Source organism: Lolium rigidum, chromosome 4 (assembly GCF_022539505.1).
Source record: "Lolium rigidum isolate FL_2022 chromosome 4, APGP_CSIRO_Lrig_0.1, whole genome shotgun sequence".
In the NCBI taxonomy this organism is placed as follows: Eukaryota; Viridiplantae; Streptophyta; class Magnoliopsida; order Poales; family Poaceae; genus Lolium; species Lolium rigidum.
In genome coordinates this window covers 189028012-189055350 of record NC_061511.1, presented here as the reverse complement: position 1 = coordinate 189055350, position 27339 = coordinate 189028012, and the positions used below count along the sequence as shown (strand labels likewise).

At 47.9% G+C, this 27339-nt stretch overlaps 1 protein-coding gene across 1 annotated transcript; it reads left to right on the top strand.

The window, feature by feature from the left end:
• The first annotated feature begins 7557 nt into the window (after nucleotides 1–7557).
• LOC124647938 (AP2-like ethylene-responsive transcription factor SMOS1) lies at nucleotides 7558–12654 on the top strand. The gene is made up of 9 exons (XM_047187782.1): nucleotides 7558–7811; nucleotides 8505–8587; nucleotides 9535–9543; nucleotides 9635–9723; nucleotides 10569–10642; nucleotides 10719–10769; nucleotides 11715–11788; nucleotides 11896–12467; nucleotides 12535–12654. Exons 1-9 carry the CDS (start codon nucleotides 7558–7560, stop codon nucleotides 12583–12585), a joined length of 1257 nt encoding a protein of 418 aa, XP_047043738.1. The 3' UTR covers nucleotides 12586–12654.
• Nucleotides 12655–27339: the final 14685 nt, after the last annotated feature.

The following is a 27339-nucleotide window of genomic DNA, read 5'->3' as shown; positions in this document are numbered from 1 at the left end:
AAGATGGGCAGCGAGCATCATCAGAACTAATTCCGAGAAAATTGATTGTTCATGACAAGATTCGATAAAGCGGGTTTAATTTCAAAGAATTCTGCTGTAGTAGCAGGTGGAGCAATAGGTGTGCATAAGAAATCATTATTATTTGTGGTTGTGAAGTCACACAACTTAGTATTTTCAGCGATTGGCCATTTTAGCAATAGTAAATAAAGCAAACTAGATAAAGTAAATGCAAGTAAACTAATTTTTTTGTGTTTTCGATATAGCAAACAAGATAGCAAATAAAGTAAAGCTAGCAACTAATTTTTTTGTGTTTTGATATAAGTGCAGCAAACAAAGTAGTAAATAAAATAAAGCAAGACAAAAACAAAGTAAAGAGATTGAGAAGTGGAGACTCCCCTTGCGGCGTGTCTTGATCTCCCCGACAACGGCGCCAGAAAAAGAGCTTGATGGCGTGTATTTCACACGTTCGTTGGGCAACCCCAAGAGGAAGGTATGATGCGCACAGCAGCAAGTTTTCCCTCGAGAAAGAAACCAAGGTTTATCGAACCGGGAGGAGCCAAGAAGCACGTTGAAGGTTGATGGCGGCGGGATGTAGTGCGGCGCAACACCAGAGATTCCGGCGCCAACGTGGAACCTGCACAACACAACCAAGCTACTTTGCCCCAACGAAACAGTGAGGTTGTCAATCTCACCGGCTTGCTGTAACAAAGGATTAACCGTATTGTGTGGAAGATGATTGTTTGCAGAGAAAACGGTAGAAACAAGTATTGCGGTAGATTGTATTTCGGTAAAGAGAATTGGACCGGGGTCCACGGTTCACTAGAGGTGTCTCTCCCATAAGACGAACGAGCATGTTGGGTGAACAAATTACGGTTGGGCAATTGACAAATAAAGAGAGCATGACAATGCACATACATATCATGATGAGTATAGTGAGATTTAATTGGGCATTACGACAAAGTACATAGACCGCCATCCAAGCTGCATCTATGCCTAAAAAGTCCACCTTCGGGTTATCATCCGAACCCCTCCGGTATTAAGTTGCAAGCAACGAGACAATTGCATTAAGTATGGTGCGTAATGTAATCAACAACTACATCCTTAGACATAGCATCAATGTTTTATCCCTAGTGGCAACGGCACAACACAACCTTAGAACTTTACATCACTTTGTCCCAGGTGTCAATGCGGGCATGAACCCACTATCGAGCATAAGTACTCCCTCTTGGAGTTAAAAGCATCTACTTGGCCGAGCATCTACTAATAACGGAGAGCATGCAAGATCATAAACAACACATAAGCATAACTTTGATAATCAACATAACAAGTATTCTCTATTCATCGGATCCCAACAAACGCAACATATAGAATTACATATAGATGATCTTGATCATGATAGGCAGCTCACAAGATCCGACAATGATAGCACAATGGGGAGAAGACAACCATCTAGCTACTGCTATGGACCCATAGTCCGGGGGTAGACTACTCACTCATCACTCCGGAGGCGACCATGGCGGTGTAGAGTCCTCCGGGAGATGATTCCCCTCTCCGGCAGGGTGCGGAGGCGATCTCCGGGATCCCCGAGATGGGATCGGCGGCGACGGCGTCTCGGTAATGTTTTCCGTATCGTGGCTCTCGGTGCTGGGGGTTTCGTCACGGAGGCTATTTGTAGGCGGAAGGGCAAGTCAAGAGGCGGCACGGGGGGCCCACACCACGGGCCGGCGCGGCCAAGGGGGGCCGCGCCGCCCTAGGGTTTGGCGCCCCGTGGCCCCTCTTCGTCTCTCCTTCGGACTTCGGAAGCTTCGTGAGAAAATAGGCCTCCGGGCTTTTATTTCGTCCAATTCCGAGAATATTTCTTTACTAGGATTTACTGAAACCAAAAACAGCAGAAAACGAGCAAGCGGCACTTCGGCATCTTGTTAATAGGTTAGTTCCAGAAAATGCACGAATATGATATAAAGTGTGCATAAAACATGTAGATAACATCAATAATGTGGCATGGAACACAAGAAATTATCGATACGTTGGAGACGTATCAGTGCGTCGCTCCGCAACCACCTGAAAGAAACAATCAGATATCCAGACGAAACCCGGACCGGCTCCAAGCAGCCGGCCCATGCCTCGGAGGGCTACCAGGATAACAACAGAATTGCAAAAATAAGAAGACACATACCTTGTCGGCATCCTCCAGCGTTGCCAGCTGGGCAAGGGTCTCGGCGGCCTTGGCCTTGAGGCTGCCACGGAAGCCGGAGAAGAACAGCTTCATGGGCGCCACGCCTGGCTGCCCCTCCCGACTGGTCACCTCGCAGGCATCCGCCTGGTGCCACGCCGCCTCCATGGTGCCCGCCGAGCCCAGGCTAGAGTCGGAGGCGGACGCCACGTTAAGCAGTCGGGCGCCTTTGGCCACGTGGAGGCCTTTAGATGGGTCCGACGGGCCCTCCATCCTCACCAGCGCTCGGGAGCCGGCGTCCTTGGCGCGTGCCGGCTCGTTCCTGGCCGGCTCCTCTCTCGTCGGCTCCGAAGATGGAGGCGGTGCGGTCGAAGCAGTCGGCCCGGTGGGAGCCGTCGCCTCCGGCGCCTGAGGCGCTCCCTCCGGGCTGCTCTCCAGCACCACAACATTGGGCGCGGGCCCGCCGACTCCGGTCGCAGGCGGCGCAGCCCCGCCAGCTCCAGCTCCGGCCGCGAGCGGCATGCCCCTGCCAGCTCCGGCCGCCTGCTCCACAAACGGGGCGCGGCGCGGAAACATATCATCTATGGTCGGCCGGCGCGCCGACCGACCCCGGACACCGCCGCCGGGCGCCGCAGAAGGTGCGGCTGAAGAAGACGCCCCGCGAAGGCGGCGTAGCCGCGGCGGCACGACAACGACAGGCGGCGTGCGCGCGCGTGCCGAAGGTTGCGGGGTTGGCTCCCTCCTCTCGCCGCCGAAGCGGCGACGTGACGGGAGGAGCCCGCCGAGAGCCGCCTCCCTGGGTAAACTTTATTGGAGCCCTAGTTGAACAAGCAAGAAAAGATAAGTACAAAAAGGAAGGAAAGAAAAGGAATCAAACAATAGAGAAAAAAGAACTCACCCGGCTTGCTCCGGAACCCTCTTGGGCGCCTGCCGGCGCTGCTTCTTGGCCTTCGCCTCCACCGCAGCCGTGGACCCGCCGATGGCCCGCTTCTTCCCCTTCGGCGCGGAAGTCGCCGTGCCCGCGAGCGGCACCGCGCGCGAGGCACCGCAGGGATTGGCCCCGTGCCGGACTCCGCCGGCTCCGCCTGCGCCTGCTCCTGCTCCTTCTCATGTTCCGGCGAAGGCGGCGGATTATGCTCCCCCTGGCCGCCTTGGTCCGGCACCTCCGGCAGATCGTCGTCGCCGGCTTGGTCGCCGGCTGGGTCGTCCGGATCGACATGATCCGGCGTCCAGATCTTGGTCGCCATGTCGCCATCCTCAATGCCTTGGCGGGTGAAAAGCTGAAAGCAAAACAAGATAAATGTCAAGCCGGCCATGCAGCCGCAAGCCAGAAGACGGCCAAAACATCAAACTTACCAATTCGGCGGTCGCTCCCGGTCGTAGGGTGGCAGCCCCCAATCCCGATTGTCCGGCATGTTGGCCTTGGTGATGTTGTTCACCCGGCGAGCAACCTGGGACTTGGAGAGCTCCGCCTTCGACGTCCGGGTCGGGTCGAGCCGGCCGGACATATGCCCGATCTTGTGGACGCGCCACTGGAGCGGTATGACCCGGCGCATGACGTAAGTGCAGAGGAGGTCCTCGGCGCTCAGCCGGCCTCCCGTGACGCACTCCCCCAGGATATCCCACAGGAGGTTCACCTCCGCGTCTGGGTCCGATGACTTGGGGTTGTGGCCCCAGTTGAGCCGGCCGACTGGCGGAGCCGGGTTGTATTCCGGCAGATTGAGCCGGTCGAAGGCCGGGCTCTCGTTCCGCACATAAAAGAAAGACATCCGCCAATTCTTCACGGAATCCACGGTCGGGATCCGCGGGAAAGACGTACCCGTGCGAGGATAGAGGGAGGCGGCGCCGCAGGTCCTCGAGACGGCCTTCGGTCGTCCGCGCCTTCATGTAGAAGAGCCGGCTCCGAACTCCACATCCGGCCACAAGCCGGCGTAGCCTTCCATGAAAGCCACGTAGCAGCTGAGGAGGATGATGGCGTTGGCCGGCAGGTGGTGCGGCTGCAGGCCGAAGAAGTCGAGGAACCGGCGGAAGAAGTTTGAAGCCGACAGGCCCAACCCACGGTCGAGGTGCGCTCCGAAGACCACACGCTCGCCGGGTTCCGGCTGAGGCTCCTTCTCCGCGCCCGGCGCCCTCGTAATCACCCCCGCCGGGATGCGGCGGAGGCGCACGAGCCGCGCGATGTCGTCCTCCCGCATGTAGGAGCCCCTCCAAGAACCGCTCGGTTGAGCCATTGAGGACGAGGAAGAAGAAGAAGTCCACGAGAGACGGAACGGCGAAGAAGAGCCGCTCCTCGCCGGAGGAGATCGCGGTGGAGAAGAGCGCGCCGTCGACGCGCGCGGCCCTGTGGCGCCGGATCGGCGGAGTTGCGGCGATAGCTCGGCGGAGGAACGTCGGGGCAACCGCTCGCCGAAGTTCGCCAGGGGAACGGAGGAGAAAGCGCGCCGGAGCAGCAAGAAGCTTGTGCGAAGAGGAGCGAAGCAGGAGCGCGAGGAAGAAGAAGTGCCACCTCGATGCCTCCCCCGCGGCATTTATAGTCTTCAGCTGTGGGCGGTTGGCCTCCAAGTGGCGAGCGTGGGCCACGTCCCCGGATTTACTGCGCCGTAACTCCTCCCACGACCGCAACGGTTACTGGAAACGGCCACACCACTTCCCCCACGACCGCAGCGGATCCGGAGGAGACATTGATGTGACCAGACGAAACGGCAACAGGAGCCAGCCGTCAGACCCGTCAAGTCGGGCGCGAGGCCCAAGGCGGCGGAAACTCCGGCGCTCCCAGTCGGAGCCGGACATTAAATTCAAGCCAGCTCCAAACTCTCCTAACAAGGCGGAGACATCATCAATACTTGTGAAAAAGCAAAAGCTGCAGAAGTGAAAGTAGCGTCCGGCTAGAAGCAGCCGGACGGGGCAAGCCGGATGAGGGCGCAGCCGGCTGAATGAAAATTCTCAGTCGGCCCCTCCAAGGGCCGCCCAACGCATTCAGAAGATCTAAGAGCCAGGGAAACCTGCCTAGGTCCCTCTTAACGCAGGACCTTGCCAGCTTCGGGGGCTAATGTCGGGGGAAGACCCCGGGTAGGGCAATGGACGCGGAGCGACCGGCTAGAGGTTGGCCGGCTCGCGGCAAAGGCCGGCCGAGGAGCAGCCGGCCGGAGCCGTGGCCGGCTGCCTCGGAAGCCGGCTGGCTCTAAGTCCTAGTCGGCCCGGCTACGGCCATCTACGCTCGTGGCTAGGCCGGCTTCTACAAGCCATATCCGACCGGGGTCTATACCTCGGACCGACTCGAGGCTGGCGAGTCTTGCATGAGAAGGAACCGAGTAGGTGGTCCGGGTTCAAAGGTCCACGCCGACCTCACTCACCGTAAAGCACGGGGCACCGTAGAGCAACAAGTGCCACGCGGCGGACGAGCCATCATCGTCTACGCCGGTCCGTACCGGCTACAGGACATGATGGCGACAGGGACATCTCCTCGCCATGCCGCTGACCTCCTCTGGCGGACGAGACAGGCCACTACGCCTCAACGGCTCCGTGACATCAACGCCTCGGGAAGGAGCGGAAGAACCGGAGCCGGCCAAGCCGGCCAGTAGACCATAGGGACTTCTATGTAAAGTGCCAGCGCCTATATAAGCTGGGCTACCCCCCTCGTGCGGGGGAGGATCGATCATTCTTACTTCACTCTAGACTTAGCGCTACTCGAGGAGAGAGACCTTCGTCTACCTTAGCCTCCCCGAGCAGCTGGACACAGCTCTAGGAGCACCATTGTATTGTGTGACTACTATATACACTCATAGCAGGAGTAGAGGTGTTACCTCCATCGGAGGGCCTCGAACCTGGGTACGTCGCCGTGTCGCTCGTGCCCATACCCGCATCCGGATACCGCCGTGAGTCCACTAGGAACCACCTCGATTAGCCACCCTATGGCATATGCCGTGACGATACCACGACACCTCCTTATCCAGTAAGTTATACTCCTCCGTCCTCAAATAAGTGTAAGTTTATACTCCCTCCGTTCTTTTTTAATTGACTCGGATTTAGTACAAGTTTGTACTAAATTCGAGTCAATTAAAAAGGAACGGAGGGAGTACATAACTTAAGTAAAACTTTATTAATTTTTACCAATTCCTTAGAAAAAGATAGCCGCATTTTAGTGACACTAAATCAATATCGCTGGATTCATCTTGACATCACTAATATAATAATTTCATATCACATATAGCTGATGTTTTTACGTAAAAATTAGGTCAAATTTAAAAACATTTAACTTGTAAAAAAGGAAAATATGCTTTTATTCGTGGACGGAGGGAGTACACAACAGTTAGACATATTATTGTCCTTGATGTAAGTAAGATCACACCCCAATAACAATAAGTGTACTGTATAGTTTTCCTTTTGGTTTGGTTTAGGTTCATTGCTCAATAACATCTTGAAAAGAATTTAACGGAGGTGAATTTATTTAAAAAACACCTGTGAATGAGATTACAGACTCTTGTACTCTCTCTAGTTCAAATTAATTGACTCAACTTTGCTTAGATATGTATGTATCTAGAGTTAAAACATATTCAGATACATCCATATTTAAATAAAGTTGAGTCAACTAATTTGGATGGAGCCTACCTTAAACTTATTTTCCCACTCTGCATCTATGGTTTTGGCTCCATCTTTGATTCGCCCGTGGCGATGTGACTGAGGACATCACCTTAACCCAAGTACCGAATGGCCTACATGTACTACTACGTGATGTGAATTGGGTGCAACATTAACACGGAGCAAGCTAGCGAGCTAGCTAGAGAATATGTGCAGTACACCTGCCTTCAATGTCGCACAGTTCCCCCCGTGAACCAAGTCGATCGATCCTCATTCACTGCTCTGCTACATACAGTATCAGACTGACGTCGGATAAGTGATGGCCAACGGTCTGGAACGCTGAATCCATCGATGGAGCAAATCCCGCTCTGTCGACATCGATAGGGGGAGGAGAGCACCTCGATTCTGCTCTGTTTTGCTCTCTGTTTGTATGCTTTGTTTTTGTGCAAAACCCGATGGCGTTGGAGGAAACGACGACGGGCCGGACGGTGCCGTATCCGCCGTGACGCAGCTGCTGTCCCTTTCCGACGCCCTGCGAGGCCCGCCATCAATCGCGCATCCTCGGATACCCTGCCGCTGACGCCCTGCTCCCCATGTGCCGGCCCACTGGGCTCCACGCCTCCCTGTCCCTCTCCACCTCTGCTCAACCTCCCCCACCACCCCACGCTCAGATCTCCACTCCATTTGAAATCCCACCTCCGCCTCCTCCACGGCAGCCCCCAAACGGTCACCCCGTCCACTGTACGGCTCAAGGAACCACTTCCCGACCCATCCGGAGGTGGAGGGCGCTGTACGGCCGCGGCGCCATGGCCTCCTCCGGCCCCGCGGGGGCCGACGCGGGGGCGCTGCACAAGCTGGAGGCGGGGGGAAGCGAGGGCTCGCCGGTGTTCCGCGCCGCCGCGGTGGCGGACCAGGCGGCGGCGGTGGTGGTGGCGGCGGCGGCGCCCAGGAGGCCCTTGGCGCCGCGGAAGGACCGCGCCTGCACCGCCAAGGAGCGCATCAGCCGCATGACGCCCTGCGCCGCCGGGAAGCGCAGCTCCATCTACCGCGGGGTCACCCGGTACGTCACCCGCTCCGCCGCTACTTGCTTTCGGTCCCCTTTTTCGGCGACCGCGCGCGGTTGGAGCTTCACGAACGCCGGCCCGCGAGCGAGCTCTCGTATATATGCGTCCGGACTCCGAGTGGGATTGTAACGCAGAGCGCGGCTAGCTAGTCTCGGGGATCTGACTCTGACTAGAGCTGGCGCACGACGAATGCTACCGGATGACTGTTGATTGACTGCTGTTAAGCAGGAGTGTATCTGCACGCTGCGGCCAGGGTTCGTCTCTGGTTTAAAAAACAACTAAAATCTGTACATCCATTCATGGACTTCACAGTCTGCACCTGTTTAAACTTCAACCCATGTTCCGCTCAATCGCTCATCATTACTACTGCATCCGGTTACGAATACTCCTACTTGGCCACCTTTACTTGTGTGTGCAAACACTCGTTACATGGAACCGCTATATATGCTTACAATACTTGGCACTTCATGATTCCCTGTGCACAATTTCATATTTCGCCATTATGAATTTAATCGTTCCTCTTTTCCTCCAGCAAAAAAATCGTGAATCGGAACTAAGAGCGCTATATTCTGCTTCTACCCCCAATGCCATTCTTGTCTGCCTCTGATAGGCATATCTTAAACTTGTTATGCACAAATATGATCCCCTTTTAATGCTCCTTATTACTGATTCTGTTGTTGCGTCAATAGGCATAGGTGGACTGGGCGGTATGAGGCTCACCTTTGGGACAAAAGCACATGGAATCAGAATCAGAACAAAAAAGGGAAACAAGGTATGCAACTATCCCGTCAAGTCTGGAAGAACTCTTCCTGGTCCATGCCCATGCCCATATCCAGCTGCCCGCCCGCAAAGATATCCAAGGGGCGAAATTCTGCCCACGACCATACCACTCGATATCCAGCTTATCCGTGGAGCATTTCAAAAACAACTGCACTCATTCATATAATGTCTTAGCGAAAAGCCATTTTGAACCTCCTTTCGCAGCTTGTTAACCTTAGGTTTGGGCTTTGGGACTGGGGTCTTAGGGGTTAGGGATTTTATGAGTCTCTTCCATGTGGGTCCCACCTGTCATATGGGTATCTGGAGCCTATTTTGTACCCCAATACCAACCCTTGACTTAAACGGGTACACGCCCGCGAATATCCATAGAAAAATACCCTCCAAACGCATGACCAACAGGCTAGGTATATGTGGATACCCAAATCCATCGACATTGTTGCCATCTCTATTGAAGAGTCAAAGCTTTAGTAAAGTTGCCGAAATTTTTGAACAAATTGACATAGGTTTGTAGGAAATCATGTCCATATTAGCTTCCTTTTATTGCATAGGTCATTTGGATTAAGTTCTCTAATCCTCAATAACTCATCTTCTGACAATTAAATATGGAATGCATGTAGTGATTAAATTATTACTCCCTCCGTTCCTTAATTCTTGTCGTGATTGTATTTCAAATTTGAACTAAAACGAGGGAGTATTGATTAGATAACTTTACAGTGAAGCATGCTCTTCTACCCTTGCTTGAGTCTAACCACTGCATGCACTTGTTCTAAAGAAATATCAGTTTCTTTTTTTCATGCACTTGAATTCTTTCATATTTCCTTAAGTTAACTATATATGCATGATTTACTTTTTAATTGTTTTTTCTTTAGTTTCCTTTAATCTAATTTGATGGCATTGTTTCTTTTGCATGGGAAACTGCTCTACACACCAATCTTGCAGTATATTTAGGTATGGGGCACAATTGATGTTAAAATTAAAATGCACAACCGTTAACTTCATATGATGTTTCTAATGCCCATCCATTTTATATGCAACGCAGGCGCATATGACGATGAAGAGGCTGCGGCAAGAGCCTATGACCTAGCTGCATTGAAATATTGGGGAGCTGGAACACAGATAAATTTTCCTGTGAGTAACTTATTTGCATTTTTCTCGAATGCACATTGAAATGTGTGTCATTTTGTGTTAGTGTCATTTATATTTATTTGCTGCTTAGAATTTACTGTTTTTTAGTCTCTATTAAATTACTCCACTTCAAATATTTAGGTATATAGTTGCCCTTTTAATAATATAAGATCATAGTTTAGTGGTAAAGAATTATTCATTTAATTCAGTAAGTGTCTCATGGTGAAACAGACACTTTTTGGTGATAGTCAACCTATTCTATCTTTTCAATGAAATGAAGCGCAAAGGTCCTTTGCGTTTTCTCGAAAAAGATAGTCAACCTATTTGTTACAAATAGTGAGCGATGAACTTCTTGTAGTCCTTGACGATAGAAAAAATCTTGAACCGGGTATCAAGCAACATCACATATAAAAGATTTTGGATAGATGATATCCCACTTCAATTTAAGCCTACAGTCTCTCATCTGGTTTGGCGGGGTTACCTTTTTACAGATATAGTGTATGCTGTCTAGAGCTTGCTTTTCATAAAGCACAATATATATTAGGATATAATAAAATATATAGTATGGCCCAGCTCAGTTTCGCATGTACGCTTATGATTCTCTTATCTGGTTTGGTTATGTTACGTTTTAGGAGTAACTTAAAACATACACTCCAAGCGAGAAAATTTTAAAACATATACACCGATGTCTTGCATAGTATTGGCAAAACAAACATATGATTTCCTTAATGTTTTTGATTCCATGTTAATTTTCACAATATGTGATTAAATTCCACATGGATTGTCAAAGTACGTTATGATTTTATATTTTTGCCAGACTTATGTTAGTTATGCACTTTCCTATTTAGGTCTCCGATTATACAAGAGATCTTGAAGAGATGCAGATGATCTCCAAGGAAGACTATCTTGTATCTCTTCGAAGGTATATTTGTGCATTTATAATGCATGCACATTACTTTATTTTCTTAATCAGTGATTGGAAGATGCATGCCTTGCAGAAAGAGCAGTGCCTTCTCTAGAGGATTACCAAAATATCGTGGACTTCCCAGGTACATTGGGGAAATATTTCCTCTGGCATGAAAACTACTTCTGTGTTGGTTGTCTACTAAGTGTTTACTCTGGTGATGCATCCCTGTGAAAGGTCTCCCACATCCAAATCATCTATTCCCATGTTGTCTAAACTGTCTATGGTTTTCTTAATCTGACTATTGTGCATTATTGCCAAAAAGGCACTACGGCAACACCAACTTATGGTTTGCGAAATTGAGCTACAATCTGGCATATTAGTTAGTTAATAACCTTCTGCTCTGTTTTCTGTTTTTTCTAACAGCACAACAAAACTAAAATAAACAAAGAAATATTGGTTAGCTTCTGTATCCAAGTTAGTTCTTCACTGTGACAGCATATCAATTTTCTTAAAAATTTAATCAAAGAAATGAATATAGCTTAGCTTCCTTATGGGTTGCTCGTAGTTAGACTTCGGTAACCCCTTGAGACAAAAAATGCTCTTAGTTTGGAAATAAACAGTGTAATTCAGCTAAGGCTGCAAACATATCTGCAATGCGTGCCAGACATGAATTGCTTTCAAACACCCATCAGCTGCACAAAACCAATTGCTCAATCATACAGTAGTATGACCATTGGGCCTTATGGTAATACATCAAGTATCTAATTTTTTCACACTGTATATTTGCCGGGTTTATCATTGCCAACATGGGGCCAGTCCATATACGGGCAGACATTTGTATGTGACATATAAGTGAATTTTGGGCAGATGTCAGCATTAAAGGCTAACCTTTTCAACTTAAAACTGTATGTGACATATAATTAAAAGTTTTGGCGGATGCATGCCACATCAATATACATATTGTAATTATAAAATATTGCAACAAAAAGTATTCGAATTTTGCATTCGGTTTCATGAAACAAATCTGTCCACTGCAACGCTGCATGTGCATTATTTAAGCTTTATGCTAGTGTACCTTGCCATGCAGGCAGCTCCATAATTCCAGATGGGATGGTTCTCTGGGACAGCTACTTGGCAATGACTACCTGAACCTCAGTTGTGGTGCGTCTATGCATACTGCTATACAGTTCTTTCAAGTTAACAAACTACAAAAGAAAAAAAAAAGATATGATACCTTTTAACATGTTTTTTTCTTATTCGAATTACAGGAAAGGACATTGCACTGGATGGAAAATTTGTTGGAAGCCTTGGCTTAGAGAGGAAAATTGATCTAACGAATTACATTAGGTGGTGGGTACCCAGAAAGGCACGGCAGTCAGATACATCAAAAGCAGAAGAGGTGGCTGATGAAATCAGAGCTATTGAAAGTTCAATGCAACTTACTGAGCCCTATAAGCTGCCTTCTCTTGGCCCCAGTTCTCATTCAAATCCCCCTTCCCCTGGGCTATCTGCGTGCAGTATCTTATCACAGTCTGTTGCTTTCAAAAGCTTCTTGGAGAAGTCTACAAAATTATCTGAAGAATGTACATTTAGCAAAGAAATAGATGAAGCAAAGATTGTTGCACCATTACCTGTTACAGGACATGATACATCTGCAGTTGGCATCAACATGAATGGGTTGCTAGTACAAAGAGCACCATACACATTGGCCCCTGCTATGCCTACAACAATGAGAAGTACATGGAACTCTGCTGATCCTTCCTCCGACCATCTATTTTGGAGCAACTTCATCTTGCCATCGAGTCAACCCGTTACAATGGCGACAATAACATCAACAACGGTTTGTTCCTATGCCTGATATATTTTCTGCTTCTTGGTGCTGAATCTGACCATTATATTTGTGACAGTTTGCAAAGAATGAGGTGAGTTCTAGTGACCCATTCAAGAACCAGGAGTGACCCGGTATGAACTTACCATAGCCAGGATATTTTAGCTGGTAATTAAAGACTACAGACCCTGTATTGTCACTTCTTGTCATCCTGTCAGTACATTTGATATTTTAGTTTTCCTTTAATGTGTCAACTAAATCGCTATAATCATTTCTGTGTGGGAAGCTTAAGGAATTTATTAACTAACTAAAGCTGCAATTTTAGAACGTTTCCTCGTCTTAACTTGCAGAAATCTAAGAATTAGTTTACCCAAGAAAAAATATGTATGGACTAGTATTTTCCTTTCCAAAACTAGTGTGAGCTTTTTAGAGGAAAGAGAACATAATGGGAATGAGCTGCTACTGTTTCCATATTACTAGGTATTTACATATGCCTACATTTCACCAGTAAGGATCAACTGATTTGATGATGTCATCGGGTATCCCTGTGCAACTTTTCATAATCTATTATGATGTGCATGCAGAAGCTGGAGGTTAAACTCTTGTGCACTTGTGTCGGCTTGATGCGATCATAAGATTAATAAAAGCTACCGTCATCAACAATCTATGTTTGATGTGTGTAAAGTGCTAGGATGTTTGGGAAAGCCCTATGTTTATTCATTGGCAATAATGTATCAAGAAGATAGTAGTTTGACGCCAAGATCTTGGTATGGCACAACATTTTCTAAAATGGCTACTTGCATGCACCTTGTAAAATAGTTGTTGCAAAATAGACAATTGAAGTACCTCCTCCGGCCCAGGTAATTTGGGCCGAAGGGAGTAACTTAGGGAAGTATAGCATAGTTTCTGATAAGTTACTTACATTTATTGCTGAACTGAAATCTTAGTACATTTCAACTGTTGAGCAGGTTTGATGACCGCAGTGCTCACTTCCAGTGTGTTTGGTACCACCAATGGTTTGATGCGGTGGCTTGTGAGAAATAATTTTGTGTATCCATACTTCACAGAACATGCATAGAAGGCAAGAAAATCGTATGTAATATACAGTGGCTAATGCCCAGGAAACAATATGTAGCTGTAGAGCTGTATGTATATATTGCTGTTGTCTACAGATTTGAGGAAGAGACCAGAAATAAGAATGTGGTTTTTGTATGCTGAGATATGTATTTGTGCACATATATTGGGACTTTTGTTATTTGTTTATTTAATTGTACCTAATTAAGCGTAGAGGCCATGGTAAGCTTAATTAGGTACAATCTGTAGCAGTGTCAATGTTCATTGGAGGACAACATTATTTAAATGAGAACTTTGTCAAATAAAAGCCAGCATGATCTCTTTGTCAAATAAAAGCCAGCATGATCTCTCAAACTAGCATCTTGTTGATACATTTTTAAGAATGCACCATCAAAGGTGTACTAATCATATAGAAGAAAGGACTAGATGGCCGGTACACCGATAAAAAGACTACAACTTCACGTATCCGGCATGATACATCTTCAAGCGGCAAACAATGCACACTCTACAAAGTCGATGATAAACAACTCACCTTGACTAACATCCTACCACATAATAGTGAGGAAAATGAAGCACATGATTTTAGGATTGCGTCATGAACCAAGCAAGGCACCATCGCAACTCGACCTCGACTCCAAGGCAACCCGGGCCAACACCAATGGTAGAAGGTAGGATTCTAACGTCGACCAAGCTGCGCCCATCCTAGACCACTTCTTCTAAAATACAACGACACTCTAGCGCCACCACCGATCCGGTGGACCAGACCCAGGGATTCCCGCATCTGAGGAGAGGAGGGCATAGTGAACGCTAGTAACACGCCTCCATGGTGCCTCCATGGAGCCGCAGCCGTCGTCGTGGTAGCATCGGCCGCCGCTGAGCAGGGCATTCACCTCGGCCATCCACCGATACCCCGTTACATGGGCTGGTGCCTTGTGCACATCAGGTTCTTCTATCATATACTCTCTCCATTCCTATACATAGGGCGGAAATATTTTTTTCAGAATTTCAGAGAAACAATTAAGCAGTTCACGGTGAGAGAGCTAATTAAGAAACAAATCTCAGGATTTATTTCGGGGATGTTTGCAAAGATTTGCAATCACTGGGCTCTCCTTAATCGGTGAGCCAAAAGAATTACGCCATATGCATAGAAGGGAGGGAGTACTCAAGTAGGCGGGGCTAAACTGAGCGCAAGTTTCTGATCTAGACACGCTTTTCTGAATTTGCAGTTTACCTTCGGTTTAGATATATATATAATATATATTGTTACCGAAGTGTACTTTATATTACGTCACAGCTCCAAAGTTGAACATATCTACACTACTTAAAAAGAACAAACGTAATCCCTATTCTCCCCAACTTTTCGTCCGTCCGTCGTCGTCGCACTCGACTGTTTTGCATTCGAGTCCCTCTAAAAATAACAATTCAACCAGCAGTCCCCCCACCATCAGGATCCTCGATTCACCTTCTCCCTCTCGCGAACTAGGGTTGGGCGCCGCCGCTCTCTATTCATGGTCGACGACGAGCTCCCACGTCTCTGCTGGCCGCCCCCATCCATTGTTGCACGCCGCCGCTTGCTAGCCCTTCTCGTCGTGCGTCCACTCTGCGTCTAGGCATAGCCATCGGAGTCATTCAGCCGCCTTCATGAGGCTCCATGGTGGCCTTCTCCCTCCGCGCTTGTCCCCAGGCCAACCTCCTGTGCAATGGTGAACGCCGATGAGGTTCACCCACGCCGGAGCCACGGGTGGGGATGCACATGGGGGTGAGGACCTTCCTGATGCAAAATTCTTCATCGTCGGCGAGGAAGCTGCACTGATACATACGCATCAAACGCCTACCCATGGGGAGGCGGACGTAGTCATGGGGATGCTCCTCCGGCTCCGCCTACCGATCTTCGTCCTTCGTGAGTCACTGATCAATTTATCGCTACTGTTTGTAAGTATTGTTGAAGTTGGGTGAAGCACCATTATTGTTTTGTCAAACTGAACATTTGCACATCCTCATCAGTTGCTAGCTCGGAGAAGAAAATCGACACCGGAGGGGAAGAAGGCGACAACCGGGCCTCAATGCCTGAGAGTTGATCCCACTGGTATATCAATCCCCAACGTCTAGAGAAATTATTCAGAGGTTGAAGATATGTCTTCAGAGGTTGAGCATACTTGGATTTAGTCATGGGATTTATTCCTCCAAATCAATCTACAATGCTCACTTCGTGACATCAACTACATGTGAGACATCAAATGCGATCTGGGGTTCTTGGGCACCATTACGATACAAGATTGCAACCTAGCTGTTCAAATGAAGCAGTGTGGACAGCAGACAGGCTTCCAAAACTTGGTATGCCCTCATAGCCGGAATTGTCTGTTCTGCAGGTCGGTGCAACAAGATTCTGAATATTTATTTACTGGTTGTGCTGTGGTAAAGACAGCTAAAACTCTACATTATACTACACAAATCTTCACTATCCTTCTGTGTAAATTCAGTTCAACAAGAGAGCCCCTAGATCCATAAACAGTCGCTAATGCTTCACTTCTGTATTTTTTGCATAATTGAAGGTCCAGAGACAATACAAGTCTTCACTGAGATGCAATAGCGAGAGATTCAAGACAACATTGGTGTAACAAAGTTTTCTTTCAATGGAAGAGGTGATTATTTTCTGCACATTAATATCGTTTTACAAATGCAAACAGTAGCTCACCTCATTATGGGTAATATTCTCATGTTAGACGATTGCAAGTGCAGCAGCTAATAAGAGTTGCAGAGGTGCCAGCAGTAAAGACAATGAAAATGCCAGAGATGCCATGTACTATTCCATTTTTGGCATATACGGTGACCCCGGGCCTTATTTACTCAATATGCAAAAATGTTTTTTTGAAGTTGTTCTTAGTAATGCGGAAGTACATATGTACATGTATAGTAATATTCATTCATTTTGCTTTCTCTAAAGTAGTCACCAAAGACAATGAAGCAACTCTATCTGACATCATTCTCTTTTATATCTCTCTTTTATATCTGGAATAACCATTTATGTAGGCTTGATATCTCCAATAGTAAGTGCCAGCTTCATCTCTAAGTAAATTTTGGTGTTACTTATTCCTTTAAAAGAGTATGTTGTATTTTCCAAGAGATTCTTATTTGTAGGAGAGGTAATATACTATCTTCTTAGAAATAATCTTTTGATGCACCTTGAACTGAAATTAGTGCTTGGTGGTATATCTTTTGGAGATTTTATAAGAAAACATGTATTGTTCCTCTTCAATTAAGGTGCTATAAAAGTTTGTTGTTTTATGGAATTCTCCTGTAGTGCTTAAAATAGTGATTTAATAACTTTTCTTGCATGTTCTATTGTCAAGTAGATTTTCTACTCATGGATTTTCCTGGCGCCTCCCCTTTTCTGACCATCACCGATCTGGTTGATTGGATCCCCATGTGTTGCTCCGTCTGCCGCCCCATTTTCATCAAGGATGTGCGCCTGGTCGTCGGCGCCGAATTCGGAGTGGTCGTCCTGCCTCGCCGCCGCGGTTGTGCGCCATCGGGAGATGCCCCACACCGACTTCCGCATCGACTCAGCCACGACAACGCCTTCATGTGCCTCTACATGGACTCCGACGCCGTCCCATTTATGGAGGCAGTGGTGGGCTGGCCTCATCTTCTTCGGCGATGTCATCTCTGGTATCATGTCGTTTCATATCGCCCACCGTAAGTCTTTGATTAACCCGTCCGATTTTGCTTCTCAGTCTCTTTTATAAGGCAACTTACTTCGGTGCACACACTAGATCAAGGTTTGGTTCCTGTTCGTGTTTTTTATTATGTGATCTTGGATGATTGCTCTCTTTTTTGTCCTTCTGATTTGGTTGCTTTTCCTAGGACTGTGAGATCCAGCCAAGAATTAAGTTACATCCAAATCACTGCCCAGTCAGCGTAAACAAGGTACTTTGATAGAATGAGAGCATTATACTGCTGGCACTCCATGTTAACATGGCAAAAATCATAAATCTATCACATCAATTACGTTTGTGATTTTCAATGTTTCACGGTACAGTCTTAGTACTTCTTCCTATCTGTAATTTTCTAAGGACAATCTCAGAGCTTGCCACTAACATGTAATTTTGTTGTAATGCAGATAGCCCATCAGTTTAGTTCGTTTGAGTGGTGAGGCAGCCATGTGCAATCACAGGGGCTTGGTGATATTTAATGGTGACCGTGGGGTTGCTGAGTATTGTAAAAACAATGATAGTTGTGTGTCATTAGCTTGCTCCAGAAATATGTTCAGAAGTGGAAGCTGGGATGGTGTCCCCTGTGTCACAAGGGATGGGGAAAAAATAGAAGAGGTAAAATGTGACACATGATAGCATAACTTCTTAAATGTTGTAAAGTAGCTCACAAGGCACTTTGTATGCAGTAAAGTATGTAAGATCTACCTGTAAATTATGTGGGTACTTTTCATGTACAATGCAATGAGTATGTAAGAGATGACCAACCGGAAATACACTTTGGCTACTAAAGTTATATGTGCAAGCCATTTTAAAATGTAAAAAAATATGTAAACAAAAATTCTGACATATTATGTTTGCACACAAAGTTTAAGGAAAATGTAACATTTTTGTGTCTTTTGAAATAAGATAATTTTTATGCTCCAATATGACTATTCACAAGACTTTTTATTTGTCTTTCTATTACTGGATCAAAAATTGTCTATATATTTGGACATATTATCCTAGATTTGACAATTTGGTGTCTCATTAAAAAGGCGAAATATTCTTCTGTGGGAGGTGATATTTTCATCGATAGCGAGACGCCTATGGTGACTTCGTCAATCTCAAGACCCGCCGGACCAATTTCTTAGACTTAGTCTCTCGGAGGTGCTAATAGGGGTAGAGGATGCATGTGTTCATAGGGGTGATTGTGTTATTGTGTTTCACAAACAAAAAAAACAATTTATATGGCATATTGTTCTCCCGTAGCAACGCACGGGCAAATGTCCTAGTTTAGCTTTCAACGTTAGACGATCGTTTTACAGGAAGAAAGTAAAGCTAACACGGCCTAGCCTTCTACCGCAGCAAGTTGGAAAAAAAAGTTCCAATTGCCAATACCGGACTCGGTCAGATGAGTCGTTTCCGATATCAGCAAGGGCTTGGATTCAGCCGTTTCTCAATACCAACTACTCCGTAGTCTGCGTTGTAGTTCCAGTTGGAGTCGGCCAGGAAGTTCACCTCATAACCTGGACTAATAAATAGCGCCGTCCCGCATAGATCGCCAGGAAGTTCATAAGCCTACAGCTAGCTACAGCAGCACAATCGCCAGAATAACGAGCAGGAGTACTAGATTAGTTCTTGTAGATGGACAGGTTAGCCAGGATATTCGGTGTAAAAGTCCAACCATGAGATGATGAAGAAGCTGCGGGGCAAGCAGATCCGTCACCGGGAGATTACGACTGCCCTATGCCTACCGCCGCCGAGGAAGAGGCGATGTTCCAGGCCCTCGAAGCAGAGAGGGTTCGCATCGTAGCACACGGAGAAGAACTAACTAGAGGTTACCGCAGGAAAGAGGCGATGTTACAGGCGGCCCTGCAGGAAGCGGAGAGGAGTCGGCTCGAAACACGCGCAGAAGAAGTACCTAGAGGCTGTTACCGCAGGGAAGAACACAACCAGGGGCCGGATGTTGTCTCGGCCTTCCCTCGAATGTTGGGGAAGCGGATTACAGATCCGATGGCTTTCCATAAACGAGCCATGTTCCTGGTCCATTACGATGCTCGCCGCCGTCTACCCACCGCAGACGAGCAAGCGGCGGATACACATTAACCAGAGTTTGATCAACTTTTAATTTTTTTTAGTGTGTCTATTTTTTTTAGGGAAAGCCCTATGTTTATTCATTGGCAATAATAGTTACATCGTTTGCTAGCACTGAGGCTAATAAATCTTCGATTTTTTGGTGAACGGATCTTAATTCCATTCTTTTAATGTTACTACTTCAAAATGTTGAGGAAACCCGTCCAGTCCAATGATTATCTCTTGATTGAAGATTAGCAATATTTTTTCGATAAAGGGAATATATTAATATCAAAAGAAACCAATTACATCTAGTCTCTGCAACAACGCAACACCCTAATGGCAGTACGGATGCACACAGTCAAAAAAGATTAAAGAAAACTAAGAAAGAAAAGTCCTGCTATAGTATCCTAGGCCTAGCAACAGTAATACATCCATTTTCTAGACAACACCTGAAATACAGACTATCCAAAAGCGACCCCTCCAAGAAGGGAACAGTGCACCAGCGTTGTCGTCGCCCGATCAAAGATCCTAGGTTTTCACCCTGAAGATAGTCTCCACTCTCAAGCATGGGTGTGCGCGACCGAATGCCACCCGATCATGTGAACTCCAGGGAAAAGATGCATCGTTCCATTCGCTGTCGAAGCCTTCCGGAACTCATCACTCCGACTAGATGAATAAAGATCGGCATCCGGAACGTCTTCATCTTCGCGAAAGAAAAACCCTAGGACCACCACCATGAAAGCCGGAACGGCCGGCCACGCCGCCGCCATGGCTGGGAACCGCGATCCATCTTCCTCCTCCAACCCGACCGGTGGAGGTCAGCAGCGATCCCGCTGCCGCCCATTCCCCGTCGAGTTCCACCACACCCCACCGCGTCTCCCACCATGATCTAGGTGAAGTAGCCGAAGGCCACCGCCACCAGACCCACCATCCACTGTTGCCGCCCCTGGAAGACCCCGCCTCCGCGCGAAGGGGAATCCATGGACGCGCTGATGACCCACAAGTATAGGGGGTGTATCGTAGTATCTTCGATAAGTAAGAATGTCGATCCCAACGAGGAGCAGAAGGTGTTGACAAGCAGTTTCGATGAAGGATTCACTGTAAATGCTCACAGACAAGTATTCAGGGGGTTTTGATGTAACATATGAATAAAGTACGAGTAAGTAAAGTGCGACAGTAATAATTGCAGCGAGTGACCCAATCCTTTTTAGCACAAAGGACAAGCCGGTTTGTTTACTTATAATGACCAAACGTTCTCGAGAACACACGGGATTTTAGTCTAGTGCTTTCGCTACATACGGCTAATTAATCTTCATTGTTTTGATAAGTGTTGTGTGGGTGAACCTATGCTAATGTACCGCCCTTCCTAGGACTAATACATACTTGTGATTATACCCCTTGCAAGCATCCGCAACTACAAGAAAGTAATTAAGATAAATCTAACCACAACCTTAAACTCGAGATCCCTGCTATCCCTCCCGCATCGATATACCAACGGGGGCTCGGGTTTCGTCACTCCGGCAACCCCGCAATTGGCAAACGAGTACAAGATGCATTCCCCTAGGCCCATAAAGGTGAAGTGTCGTGTAGTCGACGTTCACACGACACCACTAGAAGAATAACACCACAACTTAAATATCATAACATTGAATATTACTCAACCATACTTCACTACTAACATTTAGACTTCACCCATGTCCTCAAGAACTAAACGAACTACTCACGAGACATCATATGGAACATGATCAGAGGTGATATGATGATGAGTAACAATCTGAACATAAACCTTGGTTCAATGGTTTCACTCAATAGCATCAATAACAAGTAGAAATCAACACCGGGAGAGTTTCCCCTATCAAACAAACAAGATCAAACCCAAATTGTTACAGCGGTGACGAGGTGCAGCGGTGGAGATGGCGGTGATGATGATGAAGATGATGATGATGGTGATGGAGATGATGTCCAGCTCGATGACGGTGACGATGGCGTCGATTTCCCCCTCCGGGAGGGAATTTTCCCGGCGGATCTCAGCCTGCCGGAGAGCTCTTTTCTCTCTGGTGTTCTCCGCCCCGCGAGGCGGGCCGTGGCTCTTCGCGACGTACCTCTGGATCTTAGGTTTTCGGGACGAAGGCGTACGCGAAGAAAAGGAGGCGAGAGGGGGCCGTGGGCCCCCTCCTCACGGGGCGGCGCGGCCGAGGCAGGGCCCGCGCCGGCCTATGAGGGGGCCCATGGCGGCCCTCCTCGGCTCCCCCTACCGGCTCCCTTCGTCATCCGGAAAAATAGGATTTTTCATATAATTTCCGTCAACCGTTGATCTTCCGAAATATTGCATTCCGACGGTGCTTTTTCCAGCGAGAATCCTGGCTCCGGTGCGCGATCCTCCAATAATCATGAAACATGCAAAATAGATGAAATAACATAAGTATCATCTCCAAATACGAAATATATCAATGAATAACAGCAAATTATGATATAAAATAGTGATGCAAATTGGACGTATCACGCGCCACCACCACCCCTGCCTTTGGCAGCCGGACGCGGCCGCCGCCGCCGACCCTGACGGCGGCAGCAGCCAAGAGGAGGAAGATGGGCCGCCTCTTCTTTGATTCGGGTCGTCGCCCGGAGCCGCCTCGCGCGAGATGACCCGGGGCGAAGGTGGAAAGGGAGGAGAGGGGATGGGAGGGGGTGGTGGTGGAGGGAGAGAGGGGCGGTGGTGGAGGAAGGGAGGGGCGGTGGCGGCGCTGGGAGGGTGGAGGTGGAGGGGCGGCGGCTAGGTTAGGGAACTTTCTCGTCGCGAGGCATAACATGATTTGAAAAATACGTAGCGAGCACCAACTGTGCACTAACTCGTCGATTGTAGATGGCGTTGTAGAAAAACGTATGCATCAAACATATATGGGCAACAACACTATCAATCCTCGTGAGAAGTTTGCACCCAGGCAAAGATAGTGTTTGGATTAGCGAGAGATAAGATACCAATCCACAAGGACCAGGACAAACTCCGAGAGAGGGAGATGTCTGTGTTTGACCGCGAAGGACGGCTATACGACTTCAAGTTCATGTACTATGACCGAGACTTCTACCATCTCGGTCGTCTCGGAGTGAAGTTCGAGCGCTTCATGGTTGTAGAATTGGGCAAGAACATGACCATGCAGATTTGAGGAAGAGACCAGAAATAAGAATGTCGTTTTTGAATGCTGAGATATATATTTTGTGCACATATATTGGGATTTTTCTTATTTGTTTATTTAATTGTACCTAATTAAGCTTAGAGGCCATGGTAAGCTTAATTAGGTACAATTCGAGGCAGAACCAAAAGTTCATTGGAGGTCAACATTATTTAAATGAGAACTTTGTCAAATAAAAGCCAACATGATCTCTCAAACTAGCATCTTTTTGATACATTTTTAAGAATGCACCATTAAAAGCGTACTAATCATATAGAAAAAAGGCCTAGATGGCCGGTACACCGCTAAAAAGACTACAACTTCACGTATCTGGCATGATACATCTTCAAGTTGCAAATGACGCACACTCTACAAGGTCGATAATAAACAACTCACCTTACCCAACATCCTACCAGATAATAGTGAGGAAATGAAGCACATGGTTTTAAGATTGTGTCATGAACCAAGCAAGGCACCATCGCAACTCAACCTCGACTCCAAGGCAACCCGGGCCAACATACCTCTCCCTTTTTGTGACTACAGGTCGGCGAGTAGAAGGTTGGATTCTAACGGACTCATGGAAGACGCCTCAATGGAGAAATTGGCGCCTGCAGCCGTTGCCGTGGTAGCACCGGCCGCCGCTGAGCAGGGCATTCACCTCGGCCATCCACCGATACCCCGTTACATGGGCTGGTGCCTTGTGCACATCAGGTTCTTCTATCATATACTCTGTCCATTCCTATACATAGGGTGGAAATAATTTTTCAGAATTTCAGAGAAACAAGGGAAGCAGTTCACGGTGAGAGAGCTAAGTAAGAAACAAATCTCAGGATTTATTTCGGGTATGTTTGGAAAGATTTGCAATCACTGGGCTCTCCTTAATTGGTGAGCCAAAAGAATTACGCCATATGCATAGAAGGGGAGGGAGTACTCAAGTAGCCGGGGCTAAACTGAGCGCAAGTTTCTGACCTAGACACGCTTTTCTGAATTTGCAGTTTATCTTCGGTTTAGACATATATACAATATATTGTTACTGAAGTGTACTTTATATTACGCCACAGCTAACATATTTAGCTTTCAACGTTAGACGATCGTTTTACAGGAAGAAAGTAAAGCTAACACGGCCTAGCCTTCTACCGCAGCAAGTTGGAAAAAAAAAAGTTCCAATTGCCAATACCGGACTCGGTCAGATGAGTCGTTTCCGATATCAGCAAGGGCTTGGATTCAGCCGTTTCTCAATAACGAACTACTCCGTAGTTTGCGTTGTAGTTCCAGTTGGAGTCGGCCAGGAAGTTCATAACCTGGACTAATAAATAGCGCCGTCCCGCATAGATCGCCAGGAAGTTCATATATAAGCCTACAGCTAGCTACAGCAGCACAATCGCCTGAATAACGAGCAGGAGTACTAGATTAGTTTTTGTAGATGGACAGGTTAGCCAGGATATTCGGTGTACAAGTCCAACCACGAGATGATGAAGAAGCTGCGGGGCAAGCAGATCCGTCACCGGGAGATTACGACTGCCCTATGCCCACCGCCGCCGAGGAAGAGGCGATGTTCCAGGCCCTCGAAGCAGAGAGGGTTCGCATCGAAGCACACGGAGAAGAACGTTACCGCAGGAAAGAGGCGATGTTGCAGGCGGCCCTGCAGGAAGCGGAGAGGAGTCGCCTCGAAACACGCGCAGAAGAACTACCTAGAGGTTGTTACCGCAGGGAAGAACACAACCAGGGGCCAGATGTTGTCTCGGCCTTCCCTCGAATGTTGGGGAAGCGGATTTCGGATCCGGAAGCTTTCCAAAAACGAGCCATGTTCCTGGTCCATTACGATGCTCGCCGCCGTCTACCCACCGCAGACGAGCAAGCGGCGGATACACATTAACTAGAGTTTGATCAACTTTTAATTTTTTTAGGAAACGCCCTATGTTTATTCATTGGCAATAATAGTTACATCGTTTGCCAGCACTGAGGCTAATAAATCTGCGGTTTTTTGGTGAACGGATGCTCAATGTGCCTGAACAAACATTGTAATTTCTTAATTCCATTTTTTAATGTCAATGTATTATACTACTTCAATGTGTTGGGGAAACCGGTCCAATGATTATCTGTTGATTGAAGATTAACGCGCACATAACATGATTTGAAAAATACGCAGCGAGCACCAACTGTGCACTAACTCGTCGATTGTAGATCGCGTCGTAGAAAAACGTATGCATCAAACATACATAGGCATCAAGGAGTGGCTTGGCCTATTCTTCCTCAACCTCAACTCTTGGCATGCTTTGTCCCTCCACGGGTGGTGAACCGTCAAGACCGGCCCATCGACGCCAAACCACAAAAGCATCACCTCCATGGCTCCATCGTTGCTCTCACCTCATGGCAAATTTGGAATGAGCGAAACGCTAGTCTTTCGGTACAAGCACATGCCACCTACGGTGCTTTGTGAAAATAACAAAAAAGAGCTAGAGCTTTGGGTGGCCGTGGGTGCCAAGGGTGTGAGTATTTTGATGTCGCGAGAGTAGTCCGCCATGTAACCCCCTTTTTTGTCCTTTGCTATCTTGTAAAACTCTCTCTTAATTAATAGAATGAGGCAAAGCTTTTGCCTCTGTAAAAAAAAACATACATGTGCAACAACACTATCAATCCTCGTGAGAAGAGTGCACTCAGGCAAAGATAGTGTTTGGATTAGCGAGGAATAAGATAGCAATCCAACCAAGGACCGGGACAAATTCCGAGAGAGGGAGATGTCTTTGTTTGACCGCGAAGGGCGGCTATACGGCTTCGAGTTCATGTACTATAACCGAGACTTCTACCATCTCGGTCGTTTCGGAGTGAAGTTCGAGCGCTTCATGGTGGGCAACAACGTCATGTGTGACGTTGTAGAATTGGTCAAGAAGATGACCATGCAGATTTTTGCGTTCCGGTCGCCAAAGTTGTTGTGAGAGGGTAAGGGTTTCCGCGACCTCGGTGATCTTCCCCGCCATCGTGCTATAAATAACCTCGCAGGGGACTCGGGCAGGGCCGCACCTCTATAGCAATGGCTCCTCCCCCCCCCCCCCGCACCGTCTGCCGGTCACCACGTGGGCCCAGATCATCGAGGCCGCCCTGGAGAGATGTCCTGCCAGCCCTGCAATGAGTGGTGAGGACGAGTGGGGTGGGGGCGGGTGGGATGACAAAGCCGTCAGCGCAGACCCTCTTCGTGACTACTGTCGTATGCTCACCGCCGCCGAGGAAGAGGCGATCTTCCAAGCCATGGAAGCGGACATGAGCCGCGTTGTAGCATGCGCAGAAGAACTACCTAGAGCTTACCCCATGGCACATGCGATGATATAGGCCCTGGAAGCGGGGAGGAGTCTCCTCGAAGCACAAGCAGAAGAACTAGCTAGAGGTTGTTACCCAAGGAAAGAACGCAACCAGCGGCTAGTCGTTGTCTCCCTATTCCCTGCTCCCGGCCAGATGTTGGGGGAGCGGATTTCGGATCCGGTAGCTTTCCTCCTTGAGCAAGTTATGTTTCCGGTCGATTACAATGCCCGCTGCCGTCTACTCACTACGGACGAGCAAACGGAGGATACACATTAACTAGAGTTCGAAGTACTTTCAATTTTAGTAGCGTGTCTTGATGGGGTTCGTTGCATGGAAAACAAAAAATTTCTACCGTGAACATGAACAAAAACCAAGATCCAATCCAGGAAGAAGCAAGATCTAATCTACCAAGATCGAAGCAACGAGAAGATTGCGAGACTAACCCTCGAAGATTCCAAAGCCTACAAGATTAATCTCGTTGTTGATGTAGTCGATCGTCCATGCTGCAATCCGGCAGCACTTCCGTACGGTGTCGATGAAGCCCGTCCTCTCCCCGTTCCAGCGGGCAGCAGAGGTGTGGTAGATCTCCTCGGAATCCCAGCAGCACGACGGCGTGGTGGTGGTGGTGGAGGAGAAAAGTTGCAGGGCTCCGCCTAAGCCGGAGCAACGTATCAGTGGGAGAGAGAGGCGGCCAGAGCACAAGGGATGAGGGAGGGCTGCGCCCCCTACCCCCTCCCCTCTTTATATAGGGGGGGATGTGGCCAGGGTGGCTTGGCCCCTCCTCCAAGCCCTTGGCCGGCGGCCAAGATGGGGAAAGGGGGGAAACTTCCCCCCCCCCCCCTAGGGGTGGCCGGCCTGGGTCTTTGAGGCTTGGTGCGCCTGGCCCATTAGGGCTGGGCAGCACCCCCTCAGCCCATGTGGGCCCCCTAGGTCGTGGACCTCATGGTGGATCCCTCCGGAACCTTCTAGAACCTTCCGGTCTATCATCGGAAAAATTCCGAACTTTTTCGAAACCTAGAAATCAACTTCCCTTATATGAATCGTATTCTCCGGACCATTCCGGACCTCCTCGTGATGTCCTGGATCCCATCCGAGACTCCGAACAAACTTCGGTCTCCATCTCATATTCCGAATCTACTTATGCGACATCGAACCTTAAGCGCGTCACCCTACGGTTCGTGAACTATGCAGACAAGGTCGAGACTCCTCTCCGAGCAATAACCAATAGAGGGATCTGGAGATCCATAATGGCTCCCACATATTCAACGATAACTTAGTGATCGATTGAACAATTTACATACGATACCGATTCCCTTTGTCACGCGATACTTTACTTGTCCGAGGTTCGATCATCGGTATCTCCATACCTTGTTCAACCTCGTTACCGACAAGTACACTTTACTCGTACCGTGGTATGTCATCTCTTGTGATCTAATCACATGCTTGCAAGCTAATCAGACGACGTTCCACCGAGAGAGCCCAGAGTGTATCTATCCGTCATCGGGATGGACAAATCCCACTATTGATCCATATGCCTCAACTCACACTTTCCGAATACTTAATCCCATCTTTATAACC